The 27,456-nt window shown below is 36.4% G+C and overlaps 5 protein-coding genes across 6 annotated transcripts; 2 read left to right on the forward strand and 3 right to left on the reverse strand.

Annotated features, from left to right (window-relative positions):
• Window positions 1-1,181: 1,181 nt before the first annotated feature.
• On the reverse strand, window positions 1,182-5,210 carry LOC145628832 (amidase 1-like). Its single transcript, XM_081681248.1, has 9 exons — window positions 4,927-5,210; window positions 4,424-4,576; window positions 3,352-3,476; window positions 3,141-3,266; window positions 2,686-2,868; window positions 2,350-2,497; window positions 2,042-2,210; window positions 1,720-1,854; window positions 1,182-1,613 (listed from the first exon to the last, which is right to left on the reverse strand). Exons 1-9 carry the CDS (start codon window positions 5,028-5,030, stop codon window positions 1,461-1,463), a joined length of 1,296 nt encoding a protein of 431 aa, XP_081537374.1. The 5' UTR covers window positions 5,031-5,210; the 3' UTR covers window positions 1,182-1,460.
• Window positions 5,211-6,510: 1,300 nt separating this feature from the next.
• Window positions 6,511-9,788, reverse strand: LOC145628833 (uncharacterized). Of its 2 annotated transcripts, none has more exons than XM_081681250.1 (6): window positions 9,584-9,788; window positions 9,311-9,411; window positions 8,051-8,130; window positions 7,759-7,933; window positions 7,192-7,253; window positions 6,511-6,948 (listed from the first exon to the last, which is right to left on the reverse strand). In XM_081681250.1, exons 1-6 carry the CDS (start codon window positions 9,723-9,725, stop codon window positions 6,729-6,731), a joined length of 780 nt encoding a protein of 259 aa, XP_081537376.1. In that variant the 5' UTR covers window positions 9,726-9,788; the 3' UTR covers window positions 6,511-6,728. The 2 variants fall into 2 exon arrangements, with proteins under 2 accessions (XP_081537376.1, XP_081537375.1); XM_081681249.1 differs by having other exon boundaries at window positions 6,511-7,044.
• Window positions 9,789-10,317: 529 nt separating this feature from the next.
• Window positions 10,318-12,835, reverse strand: LOC145628834 (uncharacterized). The gene is made up of 2 exons (XM_081681251.1): window positions 12,250-12,835; window positions 10,318-11,789 (listed from the first exon to the last, which is right to left on the reverse strand). The coding sequence occupies exons 1-2, from the start codon at window positions 12,830-12,832 to the stop codon at window positions 10,492-10,494; spliced, it is 1,881 nt and encodes a 626-aa protein (XP_081537377.1). The 5' UTR covers window positions 12,833-12,835; the 3' UTR covers window positions 10,318-10,491.
• A 355-nt stretch (window positions 12,836-13,190) lies between these two features.
• Window positions 13,191-15,594, forward strand: LOC145627582 (uncharacterized). The gene is made up of 6 exons (XM_081679949.1): window positions 13,191-13,562; window positions 13,660-13,854; window positions 13,942-14,322; window positions 14,452-14,641; window positions 14,723-15,385; window positions 15,458-15,594. The coding sequence occupies exons 1-6, from the start codon at window positions 13,191-13,193 to the stop codon at window positions 15,592-15,594; spliced, it is 1,938 nt and encodes a 645-aa protein (XP_081536075.1).
• A 4,678-nt stretch (window positions 15,595-20,272) lies between these two features.
• On the forward strand, window positions 20,273-26,715 carry LOC145626602 (putative RNA helicase SDE3). Its single transcript, XM_081679059.1, has 5 exons — window positions 20,273-20,495; window positions 22,312-23,195; window positions 23,301-23,471; window positions 24,359-25,807; window positions 26,095-26,715. Exons 2-5 carry the CDS (start codon window positions 22,440-22,442, stop codon window positions 26,620-26,622), a joined length of 2,904 nt encoding a protein of 967 aa, XP_081535185.1. The 5' UTR covers window positions 20,273-20,495; window positions 22,312-22,439; the 3' UTR covers window positions 26,623-26,715.
• The last annotated feature ends 741 nt before the right edge of the window (window positions 26,716-27,456 follow it).

Here is a 27,456-nt window from a genome sequence, read left to right on the forward strand (position 1 = left end):
TTATACGAGTATGAAGTACTTCGTAATAGATTATTACGAGGTACTACTCTCTTCATCTCTAGATGAAAGTGAATAAATTAATAAGATGGAAATTGATGGTATTAATAGAATTGTGGGGTTTGATTGGTTAAAGTGAATGAAAATAAAAATAGTGATTTGGTCGACTAAAATAGGGATATATAAACTGATTAAGGTGAAATGAGACTTTAATTTGATATTAGATAGAGTAATTGTATTCCATATTAATATTTCTAAATTGATATTATCTGAAATTTTTACACTTTGAAGTGGACATGTCATATCTTATTTGATTCCAGAAAAAAATATGAGAAAATTATTATTGGATTGAACTTTGGATTTGCTAGGATATTTGATTAGTCTAAGATTGCCTACCTAGTAAATGTATTTCAACTTGCTACCTAATATTGTAATTCAATTTTCTTTGATAATAATACATAAATAAGATGTTTTAGATGTCATGATATATTTAGTAATCTAATTTACAAATCTCACATGTTGATAAATCAAAACAAATCCAAAATTATCCAAGTGACAATGGACATTTTTTCATAAATGGCGAGCCAAACACGCTGCACGGCCCTTCTCCTCGTGCACCACGAGTTAACATCAAGTGGGACCCACGTCCTAATGGTTACGTTTGGGTTTTGACTTTTCACCCAAATATCATATAATTCATATGGGCCGTGCGGCCCATGTCCTTTTACTTCCCCCAAAAAAAAAAAAAAAAAAAAAAAAAAAAAAAACTAAACTCTATTCTTGAAGTTTTTTCTAACTAGTTGTGCCACTATGTGACTATTATAGTCCTCTTTTTTGACCAATGAGTAAGACTTAGGAAGGAAGAAGAAACAACCATTCAGTTGGGTGACTAAGGAGTCAAGTAAAAGTCGAAAGAACTTTACGAAACAAATGGAAATGAAACGGTAGATTTTCACGAATTAAAGGGAGTTGTACATACACCCGAGTACACATATAGGTAGATAGGTGCATCAAGTGGCTATATTTTGCTGATTTGATATTTCTTTCTGATTTTAAATATTTTAAAATGAAACAATAAGAGCAGAATAATACCTACTAATGCAGGCATACATCCAAATGCATATAAGAACTTTCAGCGTTGTTGGTGTACTAATAAATGAAAATCAGGGACACTCAACAAGGCAAGAACATAAACCTACTCAGACCACACATAATCAATCCATTAATGATACAAAGAAATACATAGTTATTTATGTTAATTTTGAGTACGATTTGAGAAATAATCACGAAAATAAGGCATTCAATGGAATTGCCAACTCTAGTTCAGACAATGGAATCAATACCCTCTAAAGAGTTCATTATTAGCCATTTCAGATACATTTTGGCGAAGACTGATCATGATGTACAATGAAGATGTTGAGAAAAGGACATTATATATCCCAATTCCCAAATCAAACTAGGATTCACAGGTTCGAATTTACAGTAGCATCGACATGTTCCTTCAGAGTTTCACACAGAGTCTCTACAAGATTGAGTAGGAACATATCTGAACCGTGTTTAGCCAACAGAGATACAGACACAGGAAGACCGTCATACAATCCTAATGGTATACTTACCTGCAAAAGAAAGGGATATTATAGTCATGAAAATGGGAAGTTAGAGGAGACAAACAAATGAATGAAGATTTTGATGCCTTGTCTTTGCTTATGATAGAGGTAGAACCTGACAAAATCCAGATACTCCAGCAATGGAGAGTAAGCTAAAAGCTCTAGCTCGGAAAGTTTCTAATGTAGATGGCGGAGTCTGCAATTTTGGTGGTGGACCAGGAACAGTTGGGATTGCAAGGATACCAGCATTCTACAGATAGAGTACAAATCTATCAGCTAAAAATCAAAGGAGAAAAAGGAAATAGTGATCTAGTGGAGAACCAGAATATTATGAGGAGGAGCTAAAGCATTCACCAATATGTTGGCAAAAATTGAAGTTTGAGGTTAAGCTACTAAAATGAAGGATGGAATTATTGATAACTAGTCATAGAGATTACCCCCAGGAGAGAAGTAAGTGCCATTCGCAATTCAGTCTTGATAGAGTGGCAAATGTCAATGTTGTCATCATTAGAGAACACGGCTTCCCAAATTCGCTCCTTTAGTCCTGGCCCCAAATTAGGTTTAATGGAAGAGACCCATTCGCCATGATTAATCTTAAACTCATGCCTACACTTCAATAAAAATTGAATAAAAAGTCGACATCTGAAACAGTATGATTATATGGCAAGATAATGGTAACATACTGCAATCAACTACTCCAGACTTGATAAAATTAGTACTGGACCAATTTACTAGCTAGTTGTACCTTTGTAGTATTCGCATGGCACTTGAAAGGGCAACCAAAGATGGTATGCTGTATTCTTTTGTATCACCACCTTGGCCCATGAAATGCTTCAGACTAGAAACATTTTCCTCTACATAGTCCCCTAGGTCCATATATTTCAAAACCTGACCTGAAATAATGGTTAAAGAAGTTCAAACAATTTGTTTACTACTGAAGTTTTTACTAAATAATTCCTACTGACATGATATCATATGGCTAAGCTTTTGCAGAGCATGAATTCAATTTGATAGAAAGAACTAAATACTGAAAAATAGCTGAACCTAATATGCAACTCCGTACAAAAACCAGATGACTAACCTCCAAAGACTTTCTCCACGGACTTCACTAGAACTTGTTTTACTCTATCAATTGGGATGTTTAGAAGCTTGAAGCAATCTTCAGCGATTATAATTGGACTAGGGCTCACAAGATGTGGATCAAGGGGAGGAAGTAACACATTTCCTACTTTCTTCAAGATTGATGGATCCCTTGCAAACCATCCTGAGATATAGCTTAATTTTCAATAAACGTGATGTAATTTAACACGCATGTAATTGCAGTATCTCATGAGTGATGATCACAATTATAAACATGCTTAACAGAAAGTATAGGTATCGCCATATTAGACATCATATTGTCGATTGAATCTGTTGATGCAGTTCATGCATTTTGGCATCTTGTACTACTCTACCACAAAATTAAACCTTTCCTTTCAAGACGTCTATAGTGCACTATTGCATTTTGCATGACTTGTCACATAGTCAAATCTTTACCGACTGTATCAAAACTCTGTGCCATAGGAACAACACCATCAACAGAGACAACCCCATGTGAAGGCCGAATCCCATATATTTTACAGAATGCTGCTGGGACTCTTACACTTCCTCCAGTGTCAGTACCTAAAGAGGTGAAAGAATTACAGATTAATGGTCGCTGACTTTTAAAAGGCAATTGTATTGTTTTAAAAAGAGAACTTTGACACACCCAAAGAAAGATCTACGATGTTTGTACCAACTGCAACAGCAGAACCACTAGAAGATCCTCCAGGAATACGATCTGCTGCACATGGGTTCTTAGGGGTACCATAATGTATGTTTTCTCCATTTATGCTGTCAAAGAAATTGGCAATGAATTGTTCAGCATTTAATCACATATATCATGTAGATAATGATAAAGGAAAGAAGGCTAGCCATTGAAACTCATCACAGGATCTTTGAGGCTCTGACCCTAAATGTCCATTAAAAGGTAAAATGTCCATGGACTGTATAATGGCTTTGCATACACATGTAATCATTGATCGCTATACTCTATTGCGGTCAAAGATATAATCCTTCTCAAATTCTCAAATGAATCTCATTTGAATAAATGAAAGAAATGAATCCACAAGTACCCTCAAGTTATGATTTGAAAAGCACTAAAGAACCAGAGAACAAAGATTGATTGCATAAACTGAAAAATATTGTGTTGGGATTATACTATAAGTCTAGAACTACAAGGCCTATTTTTACAAGTTTGTAGGATAAGAGGAATACTTTTTTGGAATGGAAAAAATGTAAACAGTAAACCATTTCCAAAATGTTAGCCCCAAAATGTTCAAGAATGATTTCTTGGCCTTTTTGACTAAAAAAAAGGTAAACAATTAAGGCAGTAGTGAGTAATATCCAGTGGCAAGCCCATTGTTAACAACTAAATACTACCTCAAGTTTGAATTCTGCTGAAAGTTCAGCTCTGTATGTAACCAGGATTATTGCTAATGTATTTGTTAACTGTTATACCATCACACTTCATCAGAGAGAATTCAATCCACTAGCCAATGATTCAATGAAACAATAAACAGACCGAAAAATCTACATTCAACCATGTTCACAGGAAGACTTTTAACAATCAAATAAGCCAAGAATTAGGTAAAAGTTCTCTTCAAAAGTATATCCAGTTGAAATAATTCCACATATTATGCTTAACATTTACAACCTCACAATAAACTACATATAAAAACCCATTTGCTGAATCAGATAGATTATAATCATAGTAACTCGAAAATCGAAAAAAAACTAACCTGTAAGCCATTTCATCCATGATTGTTTTACCAACACAAGTAGCACCAGCCTTTAAAAGAGCCAAAACTGCAGGAGCAGTGGAATTGGCTTTTGTATGCGTTCTTGCCCAATCAGGATTCCCAAACCCAGTTACTAACCCTTCCATATCAAATCTGCCCTTCCAAAACACAAACTTTATCTTAAATTAAGCAATAAATTGAAAATACTAACAAATTACAGATATATTATACAATCAAATGTGTTCAATTCTTGGGCACATTAATAAAACCTGGTTGATTCGTGGAAAATTATCAAATGGGAAATTACAATTGCAAATTCACAAGTACAACAAACATAGTCTTAAATAAATTGCAATTAAAACCATCAAATGGAATTCATATAATTTATGAAATAAAGACTCAAAATTTAAAGTAAAAAAATTGAACCTGGGTAAAAAGAATTAATCATCAAAAAAATGGAGGAAAAAGAATTGAAATTGAAGCAAGAGGGTAGAATTACTGACATATCTTTGACAGCAAAAGTGTAACCAGATAAAGGAAGGTCCCCAGAAGAAGAAGATGGAGGTAGTGTGAACTTCTCCATGAAAGCTCCATTGTCAGACTCCATCTTTCTCACTCTCTCTTTGGGAAGAACTGGATAGTGCACTCAGGCAACCAAGTCAAATGGCTGATGTACCACAAAAGGATATACGAAGTATAAATCAGTGGAATAATTTGAAAGATTGTGTAGATTACGTGCACTTACGTACTTGAGAAATGAAAATGAGTCTGGGCCACAATCGTAACCTGTTGAGTTAATGAAACCCGGAGAAAGAGAGCTCGATCACTTATAAACTAAACCAATTAGTTATGAAGTGATGAACTTATTTTCGTTCCTTAATGTGCGACTAGCCGATGGCACTTGCACTCATATGTGTATTCTTTAAGAGAGTTCAAACATGTAATTTACCCAAAAGAAAATATAAAATAGATATCATTCATTCAAACAATTGATGAGGTTCTCCAATCCAAACATAATCAATCAAACAAAATCTATGCACCTAATGCACATCATAAGAAATAATTTTGAATGAGAAAACTTATTTTAAAATAATAAATGAAATTACACTTTTTATGTTCAACCAAACGACTACTAAGATGACAAAGTTATAACTGTTCATATACTTTTAACTTTTTATTGAGCATATCTTTGAATTTTGACTTAATCTTTTATCAAGGGTAAAATGAAATGTTGAGATTATTTTGGCAAATAAACTTAAAAACATTAATCCCATACAAGAAATGGTCAAAAGTCAAAACAATGTTAATAGTAGAGGTGGGCAATGTGTCGTGCCTGGTGGTGGCTCGCACCGTGCTGTGCCGTTTCTGCATCTTGGCGTGTCGTGTCGGACAACCATTTAGTACACCCGAGCCCACGACACAGTCCACGTGTCTGGCGTGTTGTGCCGACCACCGGGCCGCTCATAATATTTTTAATTGTTTTTTTTTTGTGTTAATATTTTTAATTGTTTTTGAACAACTTTAAAATGGATATACTATTTAAATAATTTTATTAATTATGTTTATTTTTTTTATTATTATATTATTGTTGTTTTTTTATTATTCTTATTTTTATTATTTTAGTTCTTTATTATTATTTATGTTATTTTCTGGCCATGTCTGGAGTGTTGCAGGCCAAACTATCGTGCCGCCCATGGGTTCGTGCTGGATTCTTCAAATCGTGTTCACTACACGGCCCACGGCCCACTCCTCGGTCACCGTGCCGTGTCGTGCCGCTGGCGGGCCAATCTCGTGTAAAAACAATTTAAGAAAGTTTAAGAATTGATGAATGACAAGTGTCATATAAGTAAAAACACGCTCATTCATTATGATTAATTGTCATATTAATAGTAGAATTTTAATTAGTTATAACTAAAACCAAACAAATTTTGCACATCAATATAGATTGTATCACCCATAATATATGCATCCAAATTGCATAGTATCTGGTAACTCCAAGTGAAAGGACAGTAATGTTCTATTTCTATGGAAACAATAACAGATACTAACGGAAGGAAAAGCAGAAGAATGGCCAAGCAATCAAAACCTCAAAGAATATTACAGAGTTTTTATATTGAACAATAAAAGCGAAAATCCAATAGTTCATCTTCAAATAGTACAATGATACAACTAACCAATTAAACTGCACAATAGCATAACAAAAAGAAAAATAAATAAAACTAGTTGTAAAAGAAGATATGTATTTCTGCATCACAAAATAGCAGAGAAAACTGGTTGAGTTACATGATGAAATAGCCAAGTGCTATTAATGTTTATCTTCTGTCCAATCAGCCTCATCTGAGTCATCATCAAAAAAATATAGGTATGGAGCTATTGGTTCACGCTCTGTGCTAGTTTGTTCATCATCCTCCGTGGTTTCCTCAGGCTTCTTCCAGCCTATACACTTTCTATAAGCTCTATCATAGGCCTCGACAGTTAGACCTGAGGCGAGAAATAACTCCAGTTCATCAGCAAACCGCTTAGTCCTAGCCGTAAGGAAAGGCAATGCGGCATCAACAACTAATATCTTAAATTCTTCTTGCTTTTGATGCAGGGAATGTGCTTTTCCTTTGGGATGATAGCTGAACATATGCATGGTAATGGCAAAACTAAATTTACTAATCTATACAGTAGTATCTGAGCAATAACCCAATAACTAGAAAATATGCACCTTCATTACTGATCAGCTTTTAAAAAAATAAAAAATTATCAAAGATTGCTGAAGTTACCTTCTTGAAAATGACTCAATCACCCCGAGTATGTGATGCATTATGATTTCAACATCCTCTTCCTACAAAAAATGGCCAATTGGATACCTTATAGCTTCATGCAAGTACACAAATACTTCCTCCGTTCTGTTAATATTGCAACAAGGAGGAAATTACGCATCCCAAAACACATTTTATATGCTAAATATCTATAATTGTGAAAGAGTAAAAATTATAAAAAGTTGATATTGTGAAAATATTATATGAGACGAATCCAACAAGATCCCACTTGACTATATTTTGCTTAACGTATAACTCATATTATATGGTCAAACAAGAGTGATGAATAGTGCAAAAAGTCCATTGTTACAATATTAATAGAACGGAGGAAGTAATATTTACAGCAACACAAAAAAAAAAAAAAAAAAAAAAACAGGAAACTTGAGTCACAACTTACAAGTGACATAATTTACTTGTATTTTTTGTTTTCCTTGTCAAGTTCAGAGATAGAATATAAACAAAGAAAATATATTCAAAATCCAGCACAACTAGGAGCCAATGAATAAGAAATAGAGACTAAGGGGGCACCTGTATGAGAGCTTGTAACTCCCTTTTCAACCATTTCTCAAGCCAGCTGTTGGGCTGAAGATACTTGTGTGACTTCCAATAGCGTTCCACTTTAAATGCATCACTTAAAAGACCTGATTCTGATTTGGTGTAGTAACACTGTAGTCTATACTTGTGATCCTTTGAAAAGAAGGCACTGCATTGTTTGCATGGCATCCAGGAAATAGAATAAATTAGGATGAATTAGCATATGGCTTCTTTTAAAATGTCAGACACATTAGCAATCCAATATAATGCAACCTCTCCCAAATACCTATTACCATTATTTTGGTCAATATAATGCCGTTGAAATGTACTTCCATCATATCCATAGATGACTGAAATATTTTCGGTCTGTAAAATTAATAAATTCGAAATGATCACCAGAACTGAAAAATTAGTAAAGACTGACTAAAGAAATAATAGGTGCAGATTACACAAATATCCCTTAAATGTCTAGAGTCAATTGATACAACCATATGAGTGATATGACAACTTCAGTGCACATCATTATGATAACCTCTTGGTAAGAAGTGTTCCCTGAAACACATAAAATAGGAGGGGAAATCATACATGAGACTCCATTCCACAACTTCTATTACTAATTGCCATTATCAAAAACATCATCACACAGGTGACAGGTCATTCAGAAAACATCTTCACTCAGGTTTTATACAACTCGATCTCCCTAGATCTCATCAATGGTGGGATCCAAACTTACTGTTCCTGTATCAGAACCAAAAAATTTGTAATTGGTATGTACACCAACTCACTCATCACTCTTTACACATAGGTAGTCAATTGTTGTCAATCTTGTCGTTGATACAAGTGTATTGCCACCAACTATGTATTAAGGGGTATTTAGTATTCCCTTCATCCCACTTATACAAGCCAAATTTCTATTAAGGGATGTTCCAACTCCCAAAAAGAAGGCAACTTTTCAAATCTAGCAAGTATACATCATATATTTTCCCAGATTACAACTCTTTTTTTTATGATTTGACCTATGCTACCATAATAAAATGTTTATCCTCAATAGTTGTAAGTACATATTATCAGGAACCAGTTCAATAAAATTCCACAGAAATGACCTCTAACTGAATGTGTCCTATTCAGTGAGATGGAGGAAGTAACATATATTCGTATTCAATATTGAAAGTAAAACCTAAGATAAATTCATATTCTTTGCAACAAACTAACAATCACCACTGCTAAATCACAAGCTTCTACTTGAATAAAACCCCAAACAAACACTAACACCCACAAAACGTAGCAACCCCAAAATTTAAACATAGAATCCCAAAGTATCCCAAAAATGTAAATCAATGTAAATTATGTAACTGATCACAAGCAATTTAACATCAAAAGTAGCAATGAATTTCTATTCATCGATTCGAACCCGAACAGGTTTCTACAATGATTGGGTTGATCTTCAGTGCAGAATTACTCAATTAAATAATTTTCTTCCATTACAAAAGAAACAAAAACTGATTAAAGAAGAATTTTACTGCGTAATAAGAAGGTGAATAAGGACCTTGCATAAAGGGCACTTAACGGAGGATGGTTGGCGCAATGAAGAAGACCTGCTTGAAACTACTTGAGTCCAACGAATTATGCAATTGTAACAAAATTTATCTGCAAATTCATAATAATTTAATACCCATTAGCTTAATTTAATTACCCATTAAGCATAACGAATTCAATTGAACAAAAGATTGATTTTTTTGCAAAATAAATTGAAATTTGCCGGAAATCAAACCCTAATGATGAAATTATGCAGAATTTGAGAAAGAGAGAAGAAGCATACGGAAGCAGCGATCCAAATAGGAGTCTTGAGTAATGAGTCCGAGGCAGATGGGACATGGGTTCGGGTTCGGGCTCGGGTTCGGGTTGGAGGTAGAAGAACTGGGTCCTTCTTCGTCGTCTTTGTTGGGTTCTTCCTGCATCATTTCTTTGCGATTTGGAAGGTGGAAGCGTCCAACTTCAATGGCATCTCCAAAGTCCAGAAATCGCCAAGGATGTTTAATGGAAAATGATATATATAGCTTTTAGGACGACATATATTAAGTTTAAGATTTTTTATTTTTTTAATACGGTAGGGTTAAGCGTTTAATTGGGCTGCTCCTATGATCCTATCACAAGACACTTGACAAGCAATGCCGGGGTAAGGATGCAAGGCGACCTATGGGCAACTGCACTAGGAAGTCTTCCACATAAGATTATTACTCGTAACTTTATAGCATGATTATGTCATGTGTAAAATTATACTAGTAACTGTTTTTAATTGGAATAGGTAACAATTTGTTTTTTGTTTTAAAAAAAAAAAATTGGAATAGGTAACAAAAAGGTTAAGCTTGATAGTTTAAAGGTTCAAACTACTACATCCTTACGAATGGTAAATGAAAGAGCGACGATAAGAACCAAGAGAGTTGGGGTACCATCAAAAAGAAATTTGTTGCTAGGTTTGTTTCATGATAGCATTAATCGATTGAGATGACATTTAACTTCAGATTATTTCTCCACTTTAGGGAAGATATTAAGTGTTCCAAACTTCAATAATATAACTGTATTCAACTATTACAGAGCAGAAGTGACATAATCTGCAAACAGAACGATTTCGATAACAAGTGGGAAAGAAACACCAAAAACCATCAATGAACCATAGAACATATTACAAGTAAGAATCTTTGCAAGCCTGCAATCATGAACAACAATTCAACTGATAAACTTCCGAAGCAAGTCCTTTGACGAATCACTTAAGTTACCGGAAGACAAGAGGTCGACAAATAATGAAAAAGTATCTGCATCAGCTTCAAATTTCTTGGCAGTCATAATATCACAATAGTAAAACGCATTTGACAAGTCATTATTGAAAATATATCCTCTGATGATAATATTGTAGGTTCGATCATCAGGGGGACAACCATCTTCATCCATTATCCTCAACACTTGAGCAACTTCACTCATGAGCCCTTTCTTGCAGAAGCCTTTGATCATTATATTGTATGTTCTAATATCAGGTTGCAGACCCTTTGAAACGAGATCAGAGAAGAATTTTGCCGCATCTTCATCAAGTTGTCCAGCCTCACACAAGCTGTTCACCAGGATATTGTAGATGGAAACATTTGGCTTAACACCATTATCCTCCATTTCTTCAAGCAATATCACAGCCTCATCAAGCTGTGCAGTTTTGCAAAGGCAGTCAAGCAAGGAAGCATAGGTGATGACATTTGGAGCAATTCCATGTGCTCGCATTTCTTTGAACAGCTTATGGACAAGTTGGAGTCTATTGGCTTTGCACAGTCCATCAATAAGAGTGGTATAGGTAACAACATCAGGGGTTATCCCTTTCCGAAGCATCTCTTGGAAAATGTTTAAGGCCTTGTCAATGTTTTTAGCCTTGCAATATCCATTAATCATAGTGCTGAAACTTACAAGGTCAGGTTCACAGCCATTTTTGGACATGAGATCAAGTAGGTTCTTTGCATCTTCCATCTGACCACGCAAACAATAACCATCAAGTAATGCACTATAAGTAAGGATGTTTGGAGCCACACCTCTCTCAATCATGTGCTTTAGTATAGACTGTGCTTGATCAACACACCCATCTTTACAAAACATGTCAACCAGCATGCTGTAGGTCTTAACATCTGGTGCTATGTTGCTCTCTAACATCTCAGTCAACAAACGCTGAACCTCTTCACCACAACCAGAATTGTAGAGGCCTCGAACCAAGGAAGTATAAGTGACAACATTGGGTTTAATGCACTCAGTTTTCATAGAGGAGAAAAGGTGCAGGGCCTCTTCTAATAGCCCGTCCTTACAAAGACTATCAATAATAGTATTGTATATAACAGTGTGAGGTTTATAGCGACATCCAGATTGCATTTTTCTAAGAAAATTGAGAGCAGACGCATTGTCGCCAATCCTACAAAGCCCTTTGACAACAGTGCTATAGATAACTAAGTCGGGTTGTAAACCAAGGTTGACAATTTTATTCAACAAATGAGCAGCTTGGGGTTAGGGATGGCAATCTAGTCCGGATCCGACCCTACTCCGCCCCGATCCGAGGTAAAATATCCGCTCCGAGTTCGAGAAAAAAGTAATCCGAGTTTGACTCCGTTAAAATAATCCGACTCCGAGTCGGAGGAGGGTCGGAGTCGGATCCTACAAAAAATCCGAGAAAAAAATCCGACTCTGACGGATTATCCGAATCCGACTCCAATAGATAGTGGATTTTTGTGTGGGTCATGGTGGCATTGGGTGTGGGTTGTAAAGGCCCAAATAGCCCAACATCTCAAAGTATATTGAATAATGAAAAAAAAATCGGAGTCGGGTCGGATCGAAGTCGGAGTCGGAGTCGGAGGTCGGATATTGAAGTCGGAGTCGGAGTCGGATGTCGGAGTCGGAGTCGGATGTCGGATTTACTGTCGGGTCGGAGTCGGATTTAGCATAATCCACTTCGAGTCCGACCCGTTGCCATCCCTACTTGGGGTAGCTTATTACAGTGGATATAGCCATTGATCAAGGTAGTAAAAAAAACACAATCAAGGGGATAGCCAAGCTTAATTCTTTTACCCAAGAGAGAAAACCCAAAATCGATACGACCCAAATGACAGTGGCAATTGGCAAGAATACTTACGGAATACATATTGGGTTGAATACCATACGATTCAAGCTGCGTATAGAGAGATATTACTGTGAAATGTGGTCTTAAGCGCTTCAATTTGACAATTGCAGATAAAAGCTGATTGAAATCAATGATAGAAGGAAGAGGGCGTAAAGAAATCATTTGATTGAAGAGGGAAAGGGGAAATTTGACATCAGAAAACCCTAATTTGCATTGTTCTCTAACAGATTGAAGAAACAATTCACGATCATCATCAAAATCAACTAAATTAGTAGCAGGTGTATGATTGGGGAAATAATGCCGGAAATTTAGGTAAGAATAAAGAGGAAGACGAAGAAGGTGGCTATTACCTTTGACGCCATTGAAGAAGGCAAGAGAAGCAGAAGTTGCAACACCATAACCAGAAAAACAAGCTCTGCAATTCATGAAATAATTTGTTAGGGCCTATAATTAGTGTTTATATTGTATAGTTAACGGGCCTATTTCTTGAGCCCTAATCTCTTGTATAAATACTCTACTCTACACTCTAATGAAACTACGGAAATTATTTCGTGACATGGTATCGGAGCCAAAATCATTCTAATCCCTAAAATTAATTTCTATTTTCTAAACTCTAATCCCTAAATTAATTTCTATTATAATCTCTACAATCAATTTCTGAATTTTTTTTTTTCCAATCAATTTGATCGATCAATCAGATTGTTCCCCCAATCAATTTCTGCAATTTTGGGTTTTTCCCAATTTGATTTCTCTTTGTTGTTCTACTGCTTCTTCTTGTTCAATCATGGCAATTGACAATAAGATGATGTCTTCCTCTAATTCTATCGCATACACTGATGCTCTGCCCTCTACTTCTCTACACAAGCAACGACGCAAATTAAATTTGTATTGCACTCATTGCTATCGAACGGGTCACGTTTTTTATAATTGCTTTCTTGTTCATGGCCTACCCGAATGGTGGCTGAACACATATGGACGCTCGGCTGCTTCTCTGCCTCCTAATGCCCTGCCTGCTACTACTCTTCCTTTCCCTAATGCTACGCCTCTTCTTCCTGCTGCTGGGCAGCCTCCTTTGCTGCAACCAGAACAGTCCGCGACCAGGCCGCGGGCTACTGCCTCCAGCCGCGACCTGGCCGCGGACCTTGCTGCCCAGCAGGTTTCGGCTACGTCACACACTTGTGCTACTTCCTCTTCTACACACTCGCTGCTCCACGTTTCTAACAAGCCTCCTGCTATTCTTGCTCATGCGACAGCGGCAACTACTCTTATATACCACTGAATGTTTGTCACACAATCGGTGTGGTGATTATTTCTCTTTTTCTTGGATTATTGACACGGGTGCTTCTCATCACGTGACGGGTGATGAGTCCTCTCTTTTTGATGTTCAAATTATTCTACCATGCCCGGTTGGTCTTCCCGATGGAGCTCAAGCAATCGCTACAAAGGAGGTTCGTATCTTTCTAGCGGACGGGATTACTCTTGAACATGTCTTATATGTTCCGAAATTAAATTGCAATTTAATTTCGGTGTCTAAGTTGATTGATGATTCTAATTGCTTTGTCCGATTCACTAATTCTCTTTGTGCTATACAAGATCAATCCTCGGGGAGCTTAATTGGAGGCGGGGAACTAATAGATGGACTATATTATTTCCAGCGTCTCCCAAAAGTATGTGCACTCCCGGGTCCGGAGATTTCTACATTTGAGTTGTGGCATCGTCGTTTGGGGCACCCGTCGAAAAAAATTGTCAAATTGCTTCCTGCTATTCGAGGTACTACTGGTACTAAGTGTTTACATAAATCTTGTGAAATTTGTCCTCTTGCTAAACAGACCCGAGCCAGTTTTCCTGATAGTGATAGTCGTGCTAGTCGTATTCTTGAAATGATACATTGTGATTTGTGGGGACCATATAACACGGCTTCTACTTGTGGTGCTCATTATTTCTTGACGATTGTTGATGATTTTTCACGTGGTGTTTGGGTTTATTTATTGAATGACAAAACCGAAGTTTATTCTTCTTTTTGCTCTTTCTTTGCTATGGTTAAGTGTCAATTTGATGTCAATGTTAAGTGTGTGCGGAGTGACAATGGCACAGAGTTTAAACCCATGATCCCATATTTTACTGACAATGGCATTCTTTTCCAAACCTTTTGTGTTGGCACACCTCAACAAAATGGTCGGGTAGAGCGTAAACACCAACATATATTGAATGTGAGTCGTGCTTTGATGTTTCAAGGTAATTTGCCGATTACTTTTTGGGGTGAGTGTGTCCTTGGGGCGGTTTATTTGATTAATCGTACTCCTTCTGCTTTGCTAGCCAATAAAACCCCATATGAAATTCTCTTTGACAAAGAACCTGATTTTGATGCTTTGAGGGTGTTTGGTTGTCTTTGCTTTGCTCATAACCAAAAAGCTAAGGGTGACAAATTTGCACCTAGGAGTAGGAAGTGTGTGTTTGTGGGTTATGCTCATGGCAAGAAGGGTTGGAAGTTGTATGATTTGGAAACTGGTGACATTTTTGTCTCACGTGATGTCAAGTTCTATGAGAATGAATTCCCCTTTGTGCTTACTAGTGATTCTATTGATGCTAATGTGGGTACCGAGGGTGTGTCACATGACAATGTGGTAGTTGATCATGATTTTTTGGATGATTTGGAAAATGTGTTGGAGGTCGGTGAATCCTCTATAGACCCCGAGTCACCACACGCACCGAGCACCCCTGACACCGCTTGTGGTGCCACTACCACTACATGTGCTACCCCCCATGCTCCTCACACTACTGCACCTTCTGTGCCCTCTACTACTGCTTCTGCCTCAGAGGCTGCTGATCTGAGTCTCTCCTCTGAATCATCTCTTGATCTTGATCGTGGTCAACGACATAGACATCCCCCGGGTTGGCATCGGGATTATGTTGCACATACTATTTCTGTTTCGAGTCCATCTATCACTCCTGGATCCCCGTCTACTCCATGCTCCTCAGGTACTCCCTATCCTTTAGCACATTTTGTGAATTGTGATAAATTTTCTGTGCGACACCGTGTATTTATTGCAGTTGTTGATACGATGGTTGAGCCTCGTAATTTCAAGGAGGCAATGCAGGATGAGGGGTGGAAAGCGGCTATGCAAACAGAAATTGATGCATTAGAAAAAAAATGGCACTTGGGTAATGGAAAAATTGCCTCCGGGTAAGAAAGCTCTTGGGTGTCGATGGGTTTACAAGGTCAAACTTAATTCTGATGGCACACTCGAGAGACTGAAGGCTCGTCTGGTTATCTTTGGTAATCATCAGGTTGAGGGTATTGATTACAATGAGACTTTTGCTCCCGTTGCTAAAATGGTCACTGTTCGTGCTTTTCTTGCTGTCGCTGCTGCAAAGAATTGGGAATTGCATCAGATGGATGTCCACAATGCATTTCTACATGGTGATCTTGATGAAGAAGTTTATATGAAGCTTCCCCCTGGATTTCATGGCTCTCAACCTGGTATGGTGTGTCGTCTTCTGAAGTCGTTGTATGGTCTTCGACAAGCACCTCGTTGTTGGTATTCTAAATTGGCTGCCTCTCTGAAAAGGTACGGATTTATGCAATCGTACTCTGACTATTCTCTTTTTACTCTGCAATCTGGGTCTATACAACTGAGTGTTCTGGTGTATGTTGATGATTTGATAATTTCTGGTAATGATTCTTCTGCGATTTCAGCATTCAAGTCATACTTGAGTGACTGTTTTCATATGAAAGATTTGGGTGTTTTGAAGTATTTTCTTGGTGTTGAGGTTGCTCGTAGTCCGGAAGGCATATTTTTATGTCAACGGAAATATACACTTGACATTATTGCAGAGTCTGGTTTGCTAGGTGCTCATCCGGCAGGTACTCCTATTGAGCAGAATCATACTCTGGCGAAATCAGAGTCCTCTTTCTTTTCTGATCCAGAGCAGTATCGACGGCTTGTGGGCCGTTTGATTTATTTGTCTTTTACTAGACCGGATTTGGCATACGCGGTGCATATTTTGTCTCAATTTATGCAACAACCGCGACAGGACCATTGGGAAGCAGCTCTTCGTACTATGCGGTACTTGAAGGGATGTCCGGGTCAGGGAATCCTTTTGAGTTCAGATTGTGATTTACATATTACAGGTTGGTGTGATTCCGATTGGGCAGGTTGTCCCTTGTCGCGCCGTTCTACCTCTGGCTGGTTGGTGTTTCTTGGTGCTTCTCCTATATCTTGGAAAACTAAGAAACAGGACACTGTGGCCAAGTCTTCTTCAGAGGCCGAATTTCGCTCAATGTCTAAAACCACTGATGAGTTGAAATGGTTAAAGGCTCTTCTTCTGAGCTTGGGTGTCTCCCATCCTCGTGCTATGAGTTTGTTTTGTGACAATCAATCTGCTTTGTATATTGCGAAGAATCCGGTTTTCCATGAGCGTACCAAACACATTGAGGTTGATTGTTATTATCTTCGTGATGCGATTCAAGATGGTATCATTAGTCCGTCTTATGTGAAGACAACGGACCAATTAGCGGATATTTTCACCAAGGCTTTGAGTAAAAGTCAATTCGTGTATTTACTTGGCAAGTTGGGCATTTGTGATTTGCATGCTCCAACTTGAGGGGGGGGGGGTGTTAGGGCCTATAATTAGTGTTTATATTGTATAGTTAACGAGCCTATTTCTTGAGCCCTAATCTCTTGTATAAATACTCTACTCTACACTCTAATGAAACTACGGAAATTATTTCGTGACATAATTCATAGTAGTATTTCTGAGTAATCTTTTCCTTCTTCAATCTTTCACTCACTAATTTGTGAATAGAAATGACTAGTAGGACTGTAGGAGGCTAGGTATCATTTTTTGCATTTTTGTCTCATTTTTTTTACTCTCGTCTACTTTTTTTTTTTTTTTTTTTTTTTTTTACAAGATCATCTAGTGATTCTAGTCATTCTCGCACGGTTGTTTTTTTTTTATTTTTTTAATTTTTATTTTTTTTTTAAAACACGGTCGTATGTTTTAAGAGTTTAAAAATAGACAATCTATATCTATATTTAGTATTTAAAAAAGCAAACCAAAAAAGACATATGTCATAATTCTATTACACTTCTCTATCTTCTTCTTCAACTCAATGTGCCACATGTCGTTTTACATTTTTTATTTTTAATTATACAATTTTTCTTAGGAAAATTTAACAACAACAAACCAACCTTTGCTCCATTCTCCCAAAATGGACCAACCTTTAAATCTTCCCAAAATAGACACAAGTTTGCATTTTTTTCTCCCATATTAGACCAAGTTGACTTATGACCTAAATAACCGGTCACTTCTTTTTTTCATTTATTTATCTTTTTAATTTAAAATTAACAAAACAAAATAAATAAATAAATAAATAAATAATAATAAAAAAAAAACAAACCAAAAACTCCGACCACCGCCAGCCCTCCACCCCCACCACTGCTAGCCCTCCTCCCCCCACCCACTGCGAGCCGAGCATGACGTCTTTCGTGGAACTTTCTTTTTCTAGCCACCCATGACTCATCCTTGTCATCAAGATCAGAATTATAAAACTCAGGTTTGATGGAGTAATCTATTTCATCGTCATCGGAAACTTAGATTCCGGCAGCAATTAATCATAGTTAAATAATTTCCACACCCATTTTATCATCAACATCAATTGCTAAATATCCCTACCACAATCAATTAAGCATAGTTGTGATTCTTGTGAAAGTTCCACACGATATCACCCTCATAAATTTCTCATAAATAAATTGAGCAAAAAAAAAAATTCAAATTTTAAAGTATAGTTTGAGTTTGTCGATGGGTATTATGGGTCGATTGTTCCACATGATAATTGATAAGAAGAAGAAGAAGGCGAGGCGGTGATGTGGTGGCGCGCCATTGATGATTTTTTGGGTAGAATGAGATCCGATTAGAGGAGATCGGCTCAGAGAAATTAAAGGGGATCGATTTTTATCTTGGTGTCGGATTTGATCTTGGTTGATTGGTTTTTGTGTGTTGAGGTGCTGCTTGCAGTTAAGCGTCGGCCGCCGGTTGGCCGGGGAGAGGTGGCTAGTGGGGAGTGGGGCTCGCAGTGGTGGGGAAAGGGACTAAGGGAGGATGTTTTTATTTTTTAATTATTTGATTTTAAAAATTAAAATAAATATTTTTTTATCAATTATCAAAATATTTTTTTAAAAAAATTACTCCATAACCAATAAGGACTTGACACGTGGATTGCAACCTGGTATAACAAGTCAAGTGACCTGCTTGGTCTAATTTGGGAGAAAAAAATACAAACTTGTGTCTATTTTTGGAAGATTTAAAGGTTGGTCCATTTTGGGAGAATGGAGCAAAGGTTGGTTTATTGTTGTTAAATTTTCCTTTTTCTTAACTCTTTCATTAAACACTTCATCTTCATCTCCCCTCTTTAATTCAACCTTTTTATTTTCTCTCTTTGATTTTAGTCCCTCCATCTTCTTTCTATTAAGTCTCATTATTTCAAATTAAAGTCCCAAATTTTTTTTTTCTTTAATTATGTTTTCATTTACATATTACACTCATAATTATTTATTGGTATTTCCTTAATCATCTCTCAATGCAATTTTCTACGAACAAGCCGGGCCAAAAGACTAGTTAACATTAATAACGAAATATAAATAAACACATATTTTAAAGATACTCCGTACAAAGTAATTGTTTAAACTCTATTCATTAGATTTATCAAGTTTTTTTAAAAGTAATTGGCCTCCCCTTTTTCTCTCTTCTCTCTCCTCTATCCTCACTCTTCTAGGGTTTTAATTCTCTTGGCCATTTAATTCGATTTATTTTTTGTTTTGTTTTACGTTTTGGTTTGTTTGTTTTGTTTTGTTTTGTTCTCTCCATCTGTCCCAATTTTCTGGGATTTTGATTCTCATCTATAGATGAGAATTTTATTTTTAGGGTTCTTATAATAATTGAGAAGGTGATTTGGATTCCTATGGGTCTGGGATTTGTCATCAACTGATCGATCAAAACATCAGCGCAGATTACGGAGGTCTCAACTTGAAAAGATGCAAAGACATCGAAAATCATTGTTCGCGTCAAGCTTGAAGCGGTGGAGTATGAGCTATGCCAAATATGCAAATTAGTTATGATTTTGATTGTAAAAGTTATGATATTTTCTCTAAATCTGTGGTTTACAGATCCTTATTATTGTAGATGTCGTATGGCTTTTATTTAATGATATTATTCTCCCCGTTCAAAAAAAAAAAGTTTTCTTAAAAGTAGAAATGAACTATCAACAAATAATGGTTTTCGTTTAAAATAAAAAATGAAATACGGAGTAATTGTTAAGTACCCCATATATATATATATATATTAGGAAATGAACGAAATGAATAAAACGATTTATCAAATGTTGTTCATTTCATATTCTATTTTTTTTTTTGGTGAAATCATTTCATATTCTATAAGACATCTTGTAACAAATATATTCAATGATGATCATATAATCATATTTTGTTTTGAAGGATTTTTTTTTTCTAATTGAGGTACATATTACAATAATAGTCAAGAACTAAAAAAATGAACTACTCCGTATATAATTAAGATTATTGTATTTATTATGTTATTTATTTCATATCCTTTTAACTCTTCTTTACTACTCATTTAATGTTGACGACTCCTTATACTTTCCTTTCAAACTCTTCATTTCTCAAGAGATATACGAAGCATAAATAACCCGTAGTAATGTAGTTTGTATAAATGAAAAAGGCTACTCCGGTATATGACTATTTAAATGTTTTTTTAAAATGAAAAAGGCTACTCTGAAGTTTTTGTACTTGTAGTTTATAACGAGTACATGTATTGAGACACGGAGAAAGTACATCGTATATGACTTTTTAAATGTTCTTTTTTTAAGTTGTAGTACTAGTACGGAGTACTAACTTAAAAATCGAATAAGTTTTGCTGGACCAAAGCACTCAACAAAAGCAGAAAAATAAAAAACTGCAACTCTAGACTAACTCACTTCTCCGATCACCCATTACCGGCGGATTTCGGCCCGCCGTCAGCCCGAAACATCCGCAGTTCCTCTGGCTTACTGGGAAATTTCCCACTTTATAAGGTAATCTATCAATTTTGTTGTAAAAAATCCCTAATTTCACTCACATTGTGACCATATATTATTCTCTGTTATCTTAATTTATCTGTTGTTTTGGTTTGCTTTAATACGCTTACAGTTATAGGTAATGAATTGTGATTCTGGGTTTTGATTTTCTTGGAATGATTGTTGATTTTGGTGGACTTGTTGTTTTGTTATAATTTTGTGAGAATTGGGTTTGTTTTGTTTTGTTTGTTTAATTGCATATATATTTGATTTGGGGTATCAAAAGGTGACATTTTTGGGGGAAATGGGTTGAGGGATTGTTTGAATTAGATGTATTTTTTCATGTGGTGTTGGCTTAGAGGTGTTTGGCTGAGGCAGTGGTAGTGGCAGTGGCTTTGGCTTCTTTTTGAAACAGCCCGTCCTCGGCCTGCCTTTTGATGTTCTCGACTACGACCTTCGTTGAGATTTGGTTATCACGTTACTAGTTTGAAATACACTATCAATATGACGACTAATTCCCGGGCCTAATATTGAAAATGGGTGAGTTTTAGATGAAATTGGCCTAATACCTTTCCTGAGTAAAATTTGCTTGTTGAGCTTTACACTTTGTAATATTGATATGGAGAATTTGTTGAATGTTTGGCATAAACAAGATCCCCTTGGAGAATTAGTAAGATCATCTGCAAACATTGCAGTTCCTTTTTGAGGCTTTTTGCTCATTTCTTTGTTTGTGTCAGTGTGTGTTGATATAGGTGTTTCATGCTGTGTAAATGATCTGGAATAGTTTCTGTCCAGATTTCGCAGGTGAATGTAATGATAGGTTTTGATAATAATATTATTGTGAAATTTATATGGTCAGATTATATTTCAAGCATTAGCATTGGTTTGTGCTTGTTTAAGTGCCTTTGCTATCAGTGTCTTCCTGTGGACATCATTTTATTTCCTGTAATATATGAGTTGCTAATTTTTTATTTTTTTCTTTATTTATTGTTTCCCTGTCAAATGAGCTTTAAATCTTGTTTTGCTGTCGATAATAAGTCTTGTCTGCGGTATGCTAAGTCTTTTTTTATTTTTTATTTTATTTTATTTTATTTTATTTTTTTTATTTAGGGGTGAAAACATTTGGTGTTATAATTTTTCATATTAAATCATTTAATGGTAGAATGAGTTGTCAATTAATGCTAAGTTAGTTTGAAATCATACGCGTGTGTAGATTACTCTTCCGGCCTGTTTGGTCAGTGGCTATAAATGATGGTAATGGAATAAAATTTGTATGTAAACTTGTAAGGAACATCAAGGTTCATTCCCATGGTAGTCCTAGGATCCTTGCTCACCCCAAATTGTTCATTTTTCCTTTCAAAATTTCATTCCCACTTAACACCTCCTCCCAAGTGGTAATGGTGGGTAATGGAAAAACATGAAGAAACCACATGCTTAGGGATGAAATATCATTACAATAGAGATTAGAATTTTAATTAACTTCCCAATTTACACTTAAAAAGTTAAAATTCATTGCCATTACCATCATTTATTACTGGCTAGTCGGCTACCAAATGGGCCGTTCATACTTAATGTAGCATGAAACATTTCCATTGTTAAGTTTATATTGCCTGTGTGGAAATAATTCTGGATGTTGGATTCTGTATTGAACAATACCTCAATTGGCTCATTATCTACTAAGTAATATCTATTTGGCTGTATCTATGGGTTCTTGCTGATTGTCTCATAGTAGTTGCTTTTTGTAAAGCTCATGTGTCCAATACAAACACTCTTTGTTTTATTAAGCCTAATTTTCTTTTTAATCTTATGAGTACTCTGTCTATTTTGGTGATAGGTTTGACCCTTCTTGTTTGGTTTGCTGCAAACTTGACGCAACAATCTTGGAAAGTGGAGTAAACATTGCATTATAATAGCTTTGATATATTTTTTACATTTGTCTTTGTATTATACTGATATCTGGCAATGAGTGTCTACGGTGACAAATCAGATGATGAATATTCTGTCATTGGAGACAAAGGGGAGATTGGATTCATGGATTTTGAGGATGATAAGTCTGTTTTTAGTTATGATCCAAGTGAAGAGGGCCCGGTTGTCATTTCTGTGCCGTTTCCATCCATTGAGCATAAGCCTAAATCAATTTCTGTTGGCGAGGTTGCTGCTGATTCAATTACCATAAAAAATACAACTAGAGATCCCGTGGAACTTTGGGGGATCCAGATATATGCTTCAAACCCTGAAGATTCATTTACACTGTCGTTGATGGAACCTTCCAAACCAGGGTTTTTGGGCTCCTCCTCTTTGGAAGACCGAATCCTGCAGCCACTTAAGACATTGACAGTATGGTTATCTTGCAAGCCTGCAGATATCGGGATGCACACATGCATTGTCCACTTTGACGTTGGGAATGATAGGATTGAGCGTGTGGTCTTTCTCTTGGCAGAAGATAGTGTCTCCAAAGCTTTAGTTTCGAAGAAACCATATCAAAGAGCAACGAAAAAGACACATTTTGTTATCGATTCATATGTTGAAGGCGTACGTCCTGCAAGGCCAAACTACCGTAATTTCCGCAATAGGCTTCCAAATTTTGAGATACCAAAAGATGTAAGGGAAGTTATAGAGAATAAGCAGGTACCCGATGCTATAATAGAAGGCCTATCAAGGAAGAACTATGTACCTTTCTTTAGAACACTTCTTATTATGGAAGAGTTGCGCCTGGAGGTGATTATAAATCCATCTTCTTGTTGATTTGATTTGGAATTGATACTGATGCATCTATTTTCATTTACCCGCTCAACTAATTTAGATGTGTATACTTTTCCTTAGCATGATATTAAAGCTTATGACATGGAGAATGTCACTTTGAGAAGCAAGGGGCGTCTGTTCTTGACTCTGGAGGTCCTAGGCTTGGCTGAAAGACGACCTTCATTAGTGCATGGAGATTCTGTCTTTGCCCAACTTACTTCTACAGATACTGATGACCAACGTGCTTATGAGGTAAATGCATACACAACAAAGTGATTTATCATTAGTTAAAATGTCTCTATACGAATGCAAAATAACCCTATGAGTTTGGAGTTCTTGATATTTTAGTAACTCTGGTGTGGTTTAAAGTAAATATTTCATGAAAATGAAAACTACTTTATTTAAGAACAAATATGGTAGTGTGCAACACTGTTGTATTGTGGACAGCTAATAGTTCAACTGTCAACTGTTGTCCTGTCTATGTTGTAACCAGGGGGAGAGTGGTCGAGGCCTGGCCAATTCAGCTCAGCTCTGTGCTCCCCTCCCCTCCTCTACTGAAACATAAGTATATTAAACTTGGTTTGCAACATAAATTTAAAAAGCTGGCTCAATGGTTTGGTCTACTACATAAGACCTTAAGTCACACAGGATATCTTACTTTGAGGTCAATTGCTAACAATTCTGCTTATCTTTAACGCGTTGCTTTGCTTGATAAAACCTTTTTCAGTTTTATGTATGTACATCAGCCAATTCTGTCTGCGCCCACCTTTTTATTTTTTCTAATTAGGCATTCAAGGATGCTACGAGATGTCGAGACTTTTGTGAATGATTATTTAATTGCATGCTTGACTGATTGTACCTAAGGTTAGACACTCAGCTACACCTTTTAAAAAAATATTGATTTAATTAAGTTTAACAAAGCTCAATTCAGAATGATAGATTGGTTATAAAAATTGCATGCTGCATGCTTTGGATATCATTGATATGTTTTAAGGTTTATTCACCAAACAATTACCTACAAACTTGACATTGAAAACTGATTGGCTCTTTACTCGTTTTGGTATTATTTAAATCACTAATATCAAATCTATTAGATTGTGACTTGTTATCACGTTATTAATCTTTAAGTCTGTCATCAGGGTTATATACACCGTGTAGAGGCTGATCATGTATATCTGAAATTTGCTGATGAGTTCCACAAGTGTCACAGTGATCAAAATTTTTATAACATCCGATTCATGTACAACCGTGTCAACATGAGAAGATTGTATCAAGCCATTGAAGGTGCAGAAAAGGTACATAAAGCCTTCCTCTTTCCATCTGAGTCGTTAGCGAAGAGGCAGATTACACCAACCCCAATGGTGCCCATATCCAGTAATCTCAATGAAGAACAACTGAATGCTGTTGAAATGGTTCTAGGATGTCAAGGGGGAGTACCTTATATGATTAATGGGCCACCAGGTACTGGTAAAACAATGACGCTAGTAGAAGTGATCCTCCAACTTTACAAATCCCGTAAAGGCTCCCGCATTTTAATCTGTGCAGCTTCAAACAGCGCTGCAGACCATATACTGGACAAAATTCTGAAAGAAAAGAACATTAAAATTCGGGAAAATGAAATATTCAGGCTCAATGCAAGTAGCCGTCCAGTTGAAGATATGAAGCCTGAATGTATGCAATTTTGTTATTTTGAGCAATCTATTTTCCGGTGTCCTCCACTCCAGGCATTGTTGCACTATCGAGTTATTATAACAACGTATATGAGTTCCTTCCTTCTTCATGCAGAAGGTGTTACACAGGGCCATTTTTCTCACATCATTTTGGATGAGGCAGGACAGGCCTCAGAACCAGAGACCCTCGTTTCCATTTCCAGCCTCTGCCAGAAGGACACTGTGGTTGTTCTTGCCGGAGATCCAATGCAACTAGGCCCTGTCATCTTCTCCCCAGATGCAAAGAAACATGGATTAGGAAAATCATATTTGGAAAGGCTGTTTGAATGTGAGCTCTATAGTGAAGGAGATGAAGGTTATGTGACAACACTTCGGCGTAATTACCGATCCCACCCTGAAATCCTCCATCTGCCTTCACAATTATTTTATAATGGGGAATTAATGGCATGCTACAAAACCACAAAGTCTAAACTTTGGGAAGATCTTCTTCCAAACAAGGAATTTCCCATTCTTTTTACTGGTGTCCACGCTTATGATGAGAGGGAAGGAGATAATCCCTCATGGTTCAACCGCACTGAGGCTAGCATGGTAGTTAAGCTTATCAAGAAGCTCATTGATAAGGATGTCGCTGAAGAGGATATCGGAGTGATTACACCTTACAGGCAGCAAGTAGCCAAAATTAAAACGGTTCTTGAAAGTAGCGATATTCTTGATGTCAAGATTGGCAGTGTTGAGCAGTTTCAAGGACAGGAGAGAGATGTAATTATTATATCCACTGTCCGATCAACTGTTAAACATGATGAATTTGACAGAGTCCATTATTTAGGATTTCTAAGCAATCCAAAAAGATTTAATGTTGCCATCACTCGAGCCAGATCTTTGCTTGTCATTATCGGGAACCCCCATATAATCTGTAAGGTATGGTTCCAAACTAACTTTACTTGTGTTTGTGTAATTGTGTTGTACTCTATGATATTGCCCGTCTCACTTACGAATCTTCCTCTGTGCTTTGGTATCATGATGTGCTCCTATAGACTGAAACGTAAATCATTCTATTTGTTTTTTGACCTTAAAGCACATTAGTATAATTTTTTCAAGAAGCGTGTACTACTAGAAGTGAAAAGTAATGGATGGTAATATCATATATGCAGTTTGTCTTGAAAAGCTACTGTAATTAATGTCAGGCATGGTTTTGTGTTTGATAGGATCCTTACTGGGCAAAGCTTCTGTGGCGTTGCGTAGACAATAATTCCTACGAGGGTTGTTCCCTTCCAGAACGACAGGAATTCAGTGATGAAATTCCAGAGCAGGACGAATGGTCTCATTCTGCAAAGCAAAAGAATCGTGACAACAGTTCCTCTGAGGGCTATTCCGTTCCTCAGGGTCAAAGCAATAATGACAACTTCCCGGCAGAGGATGGATGGTCTCTTGACGCCCCTGTGGTGCAGCAGAATGGTGCAGATTGGGAAAATGATTTTTCTAAACCTATCAAGAACGAAGATGAATGGTCTGATGGATGGACTCTTGAAGCCCCTGTGGTGCAGCAGAATGGTCCAGAGCTATCCTGGGAAAATGATTCTTCTAAACCTGATAAGAACGAAGATGACTGGTCTGGAGGATGGTCTCTTGATGCACCTGTGGCGCAACAGAATGGTCCGGTGTTATCCTGGGATAATGATATTCCTAAACCTGTCAAGGATGAAGATGAATGGTCTGATGGCTGGAAGTCTTAATACATCCTCAGCCTTATAAGATAATATAATAGATATTAATACAAACGAAAATAACTTTGGTTTTTACGACATATTACATATTTATGACTGATCTGAGGAGCAAGCAGGGTAGATAATTTATCGCTTTTGTGCTCCAATTGTATGTTTATATACTGATACTTGACCGCAATTAAGAAGTCATTTGAGCAGCATTCTTAAGATTATTACTGCGACTAAGTAATAAAGATAATGCAACATAGAAAATCAAGTGAATCAAATAGGAAACTCTCTTTCCAGTTTCCACCATATAATCTATCAAACTACTTAATTGCAAAGGTTGTTACATATACACGGTGCATTCAAGAGTACTTTTTTGCTCATCTTGATGATTAAAGGAAATTATTGTTCATTTAATCATCAAATGAGTATAAAATAACCTTGGATGCTATTAATACAATGTTAACCTAATTGAAGGAGATTATTGTTCATTCAATAATCAACTAAATTGCTCTAACGGCTAGGCCAATTGACCAATTTGGTAAATAAAAAAGACCCTTAGCGACAATTTGGTAAAAAAACTTATTCCGGCGACAATTTGGTAAAAAAAACTAACCTTAAGCGACAATTTGGTAAATAAAATAATCTCAGGCGACAATTAACCCAAAAAATACAAAAATTTCCGATAAATTACTCGCGAATGCTTAATATGTTCGTTTTTCTTGTTATTTTACCAACCCTTTTTTACGGAAATAACAATTTGAAGAAAAAAAAACGTTAAGTATCAATTTTCACTTAAGTTTCATACCCCTTATTAACGAATTTTTTTTTAAAAAAAGGGGTTGGAAATAAAAAGGG

The sequence above is a fragment of the Chenopodium album genome, chromosome 4 (genome assembly GCF_948465745.1).
Source record: "Chenopodium album chromosome 4, dcCheAlbu1.1, whole genome shotgun sequence".
Classification (NCBI taxonomy): domain Eukaryota; kingdom Viridiplantae; phylum Streptophyta; class Magnoliopsida; order Caryophyllales; family Amaranthaceae; genus Chenopodium; species Chenopodium album.

Coding starts and splice junctions, on each gene's coding strand:
- LOC145628832 (XM_081681248.1), bottom strand. CDS start 5,030: ATGGAGTCTGACAATGGAGCTTTCATGGAGAAGTTCACACTACCTCCA. Junction 1,855..2,041: donor CACTTACTTCTCTCCTGGGG/GTAATCTCTATG, acceptor CTCTATCTGTAG/AATGCTGGTATCCTTGCAAT. Junction 1,614..1,719: donor GAGTATCTGGATTTTGTCAG/GTTCTACCTCTA, acceptor TTTCTTTTGCAG/GTAAGTATACCATTAGGATT.
- LOC145628833 (XM_081681249.1), bottom strand. CDS start 9,725: ATGATGCAGGAAGAACCCAACAAAGACGACGAAGAAGGACCCAGTTCT. Junction 7,934..8,050: donor GACCAAAATAATGGTAATAG/GTATTTGGGAGA, acceptor CAAACAATGCAG/TGCCTTCTTTTCAAAGGATC. Junction 7,254..7,758: donor AGTTACAAGCTCTCATACAG/GTGCCCCCTTAG, acceptor CATTTTTTGTAG/GAAGAGGATGTTGAAATCAT.
- LOC145628834 (XM_081681251.1), bottom strand. CDS start 12,832: ATGAATTGCAGAGCTTGTTTTTCTGGTTATGGTGTTGCAACTTCTGCT. Junction 11,790..12,249: donor CCAAGTAGGGATGGCAACGG/GTCGGACTCGAA, acceptor CCTAACCCCAAG/CTGCTCATTTGTTGAATAAA.
- LOC145627582 (XM_081679949.1), top strand. CDS start 13,191: ATGGCAATTGACAATAAGATGATGTCTTCCTCTAATTCTATCGCATAC. Junction 14,323..14,451: donor TGTGGGGACCATATAACACG/GCTTCTACTTGT, acceptor GCTATGGTTAAG/TGTCAATTTGATGTCAATGT. Junction 14,642..14,722: donor TCGTGCTTTGATGTTTCAAG/GTAATTTGCCGA, acceptor CTGCTTTGCTAG/CCAATAAAACCCCATATGAA.
- LOC145626602 (XM_081679059.1), top strand. CDS start 22,440: ATGAGTGTCTACGGTGACAAATCAGATGATGAATATTCTGTCATTGGA. Junction 23,196..23,300: donor TGGAAGAGTTGCGCCTGGAG/GTGATTATAAAT, acceptor ACTTTTCCTTAG/CATGATATTAAAGCTTATGA. Junction 25,808..26,094: donor ACCCCCATATAATCTGTAAG/GTATGGTTCCAA, acceptor TGTGTTTGATAG/GATCCTTACTGGGCAAAGCT.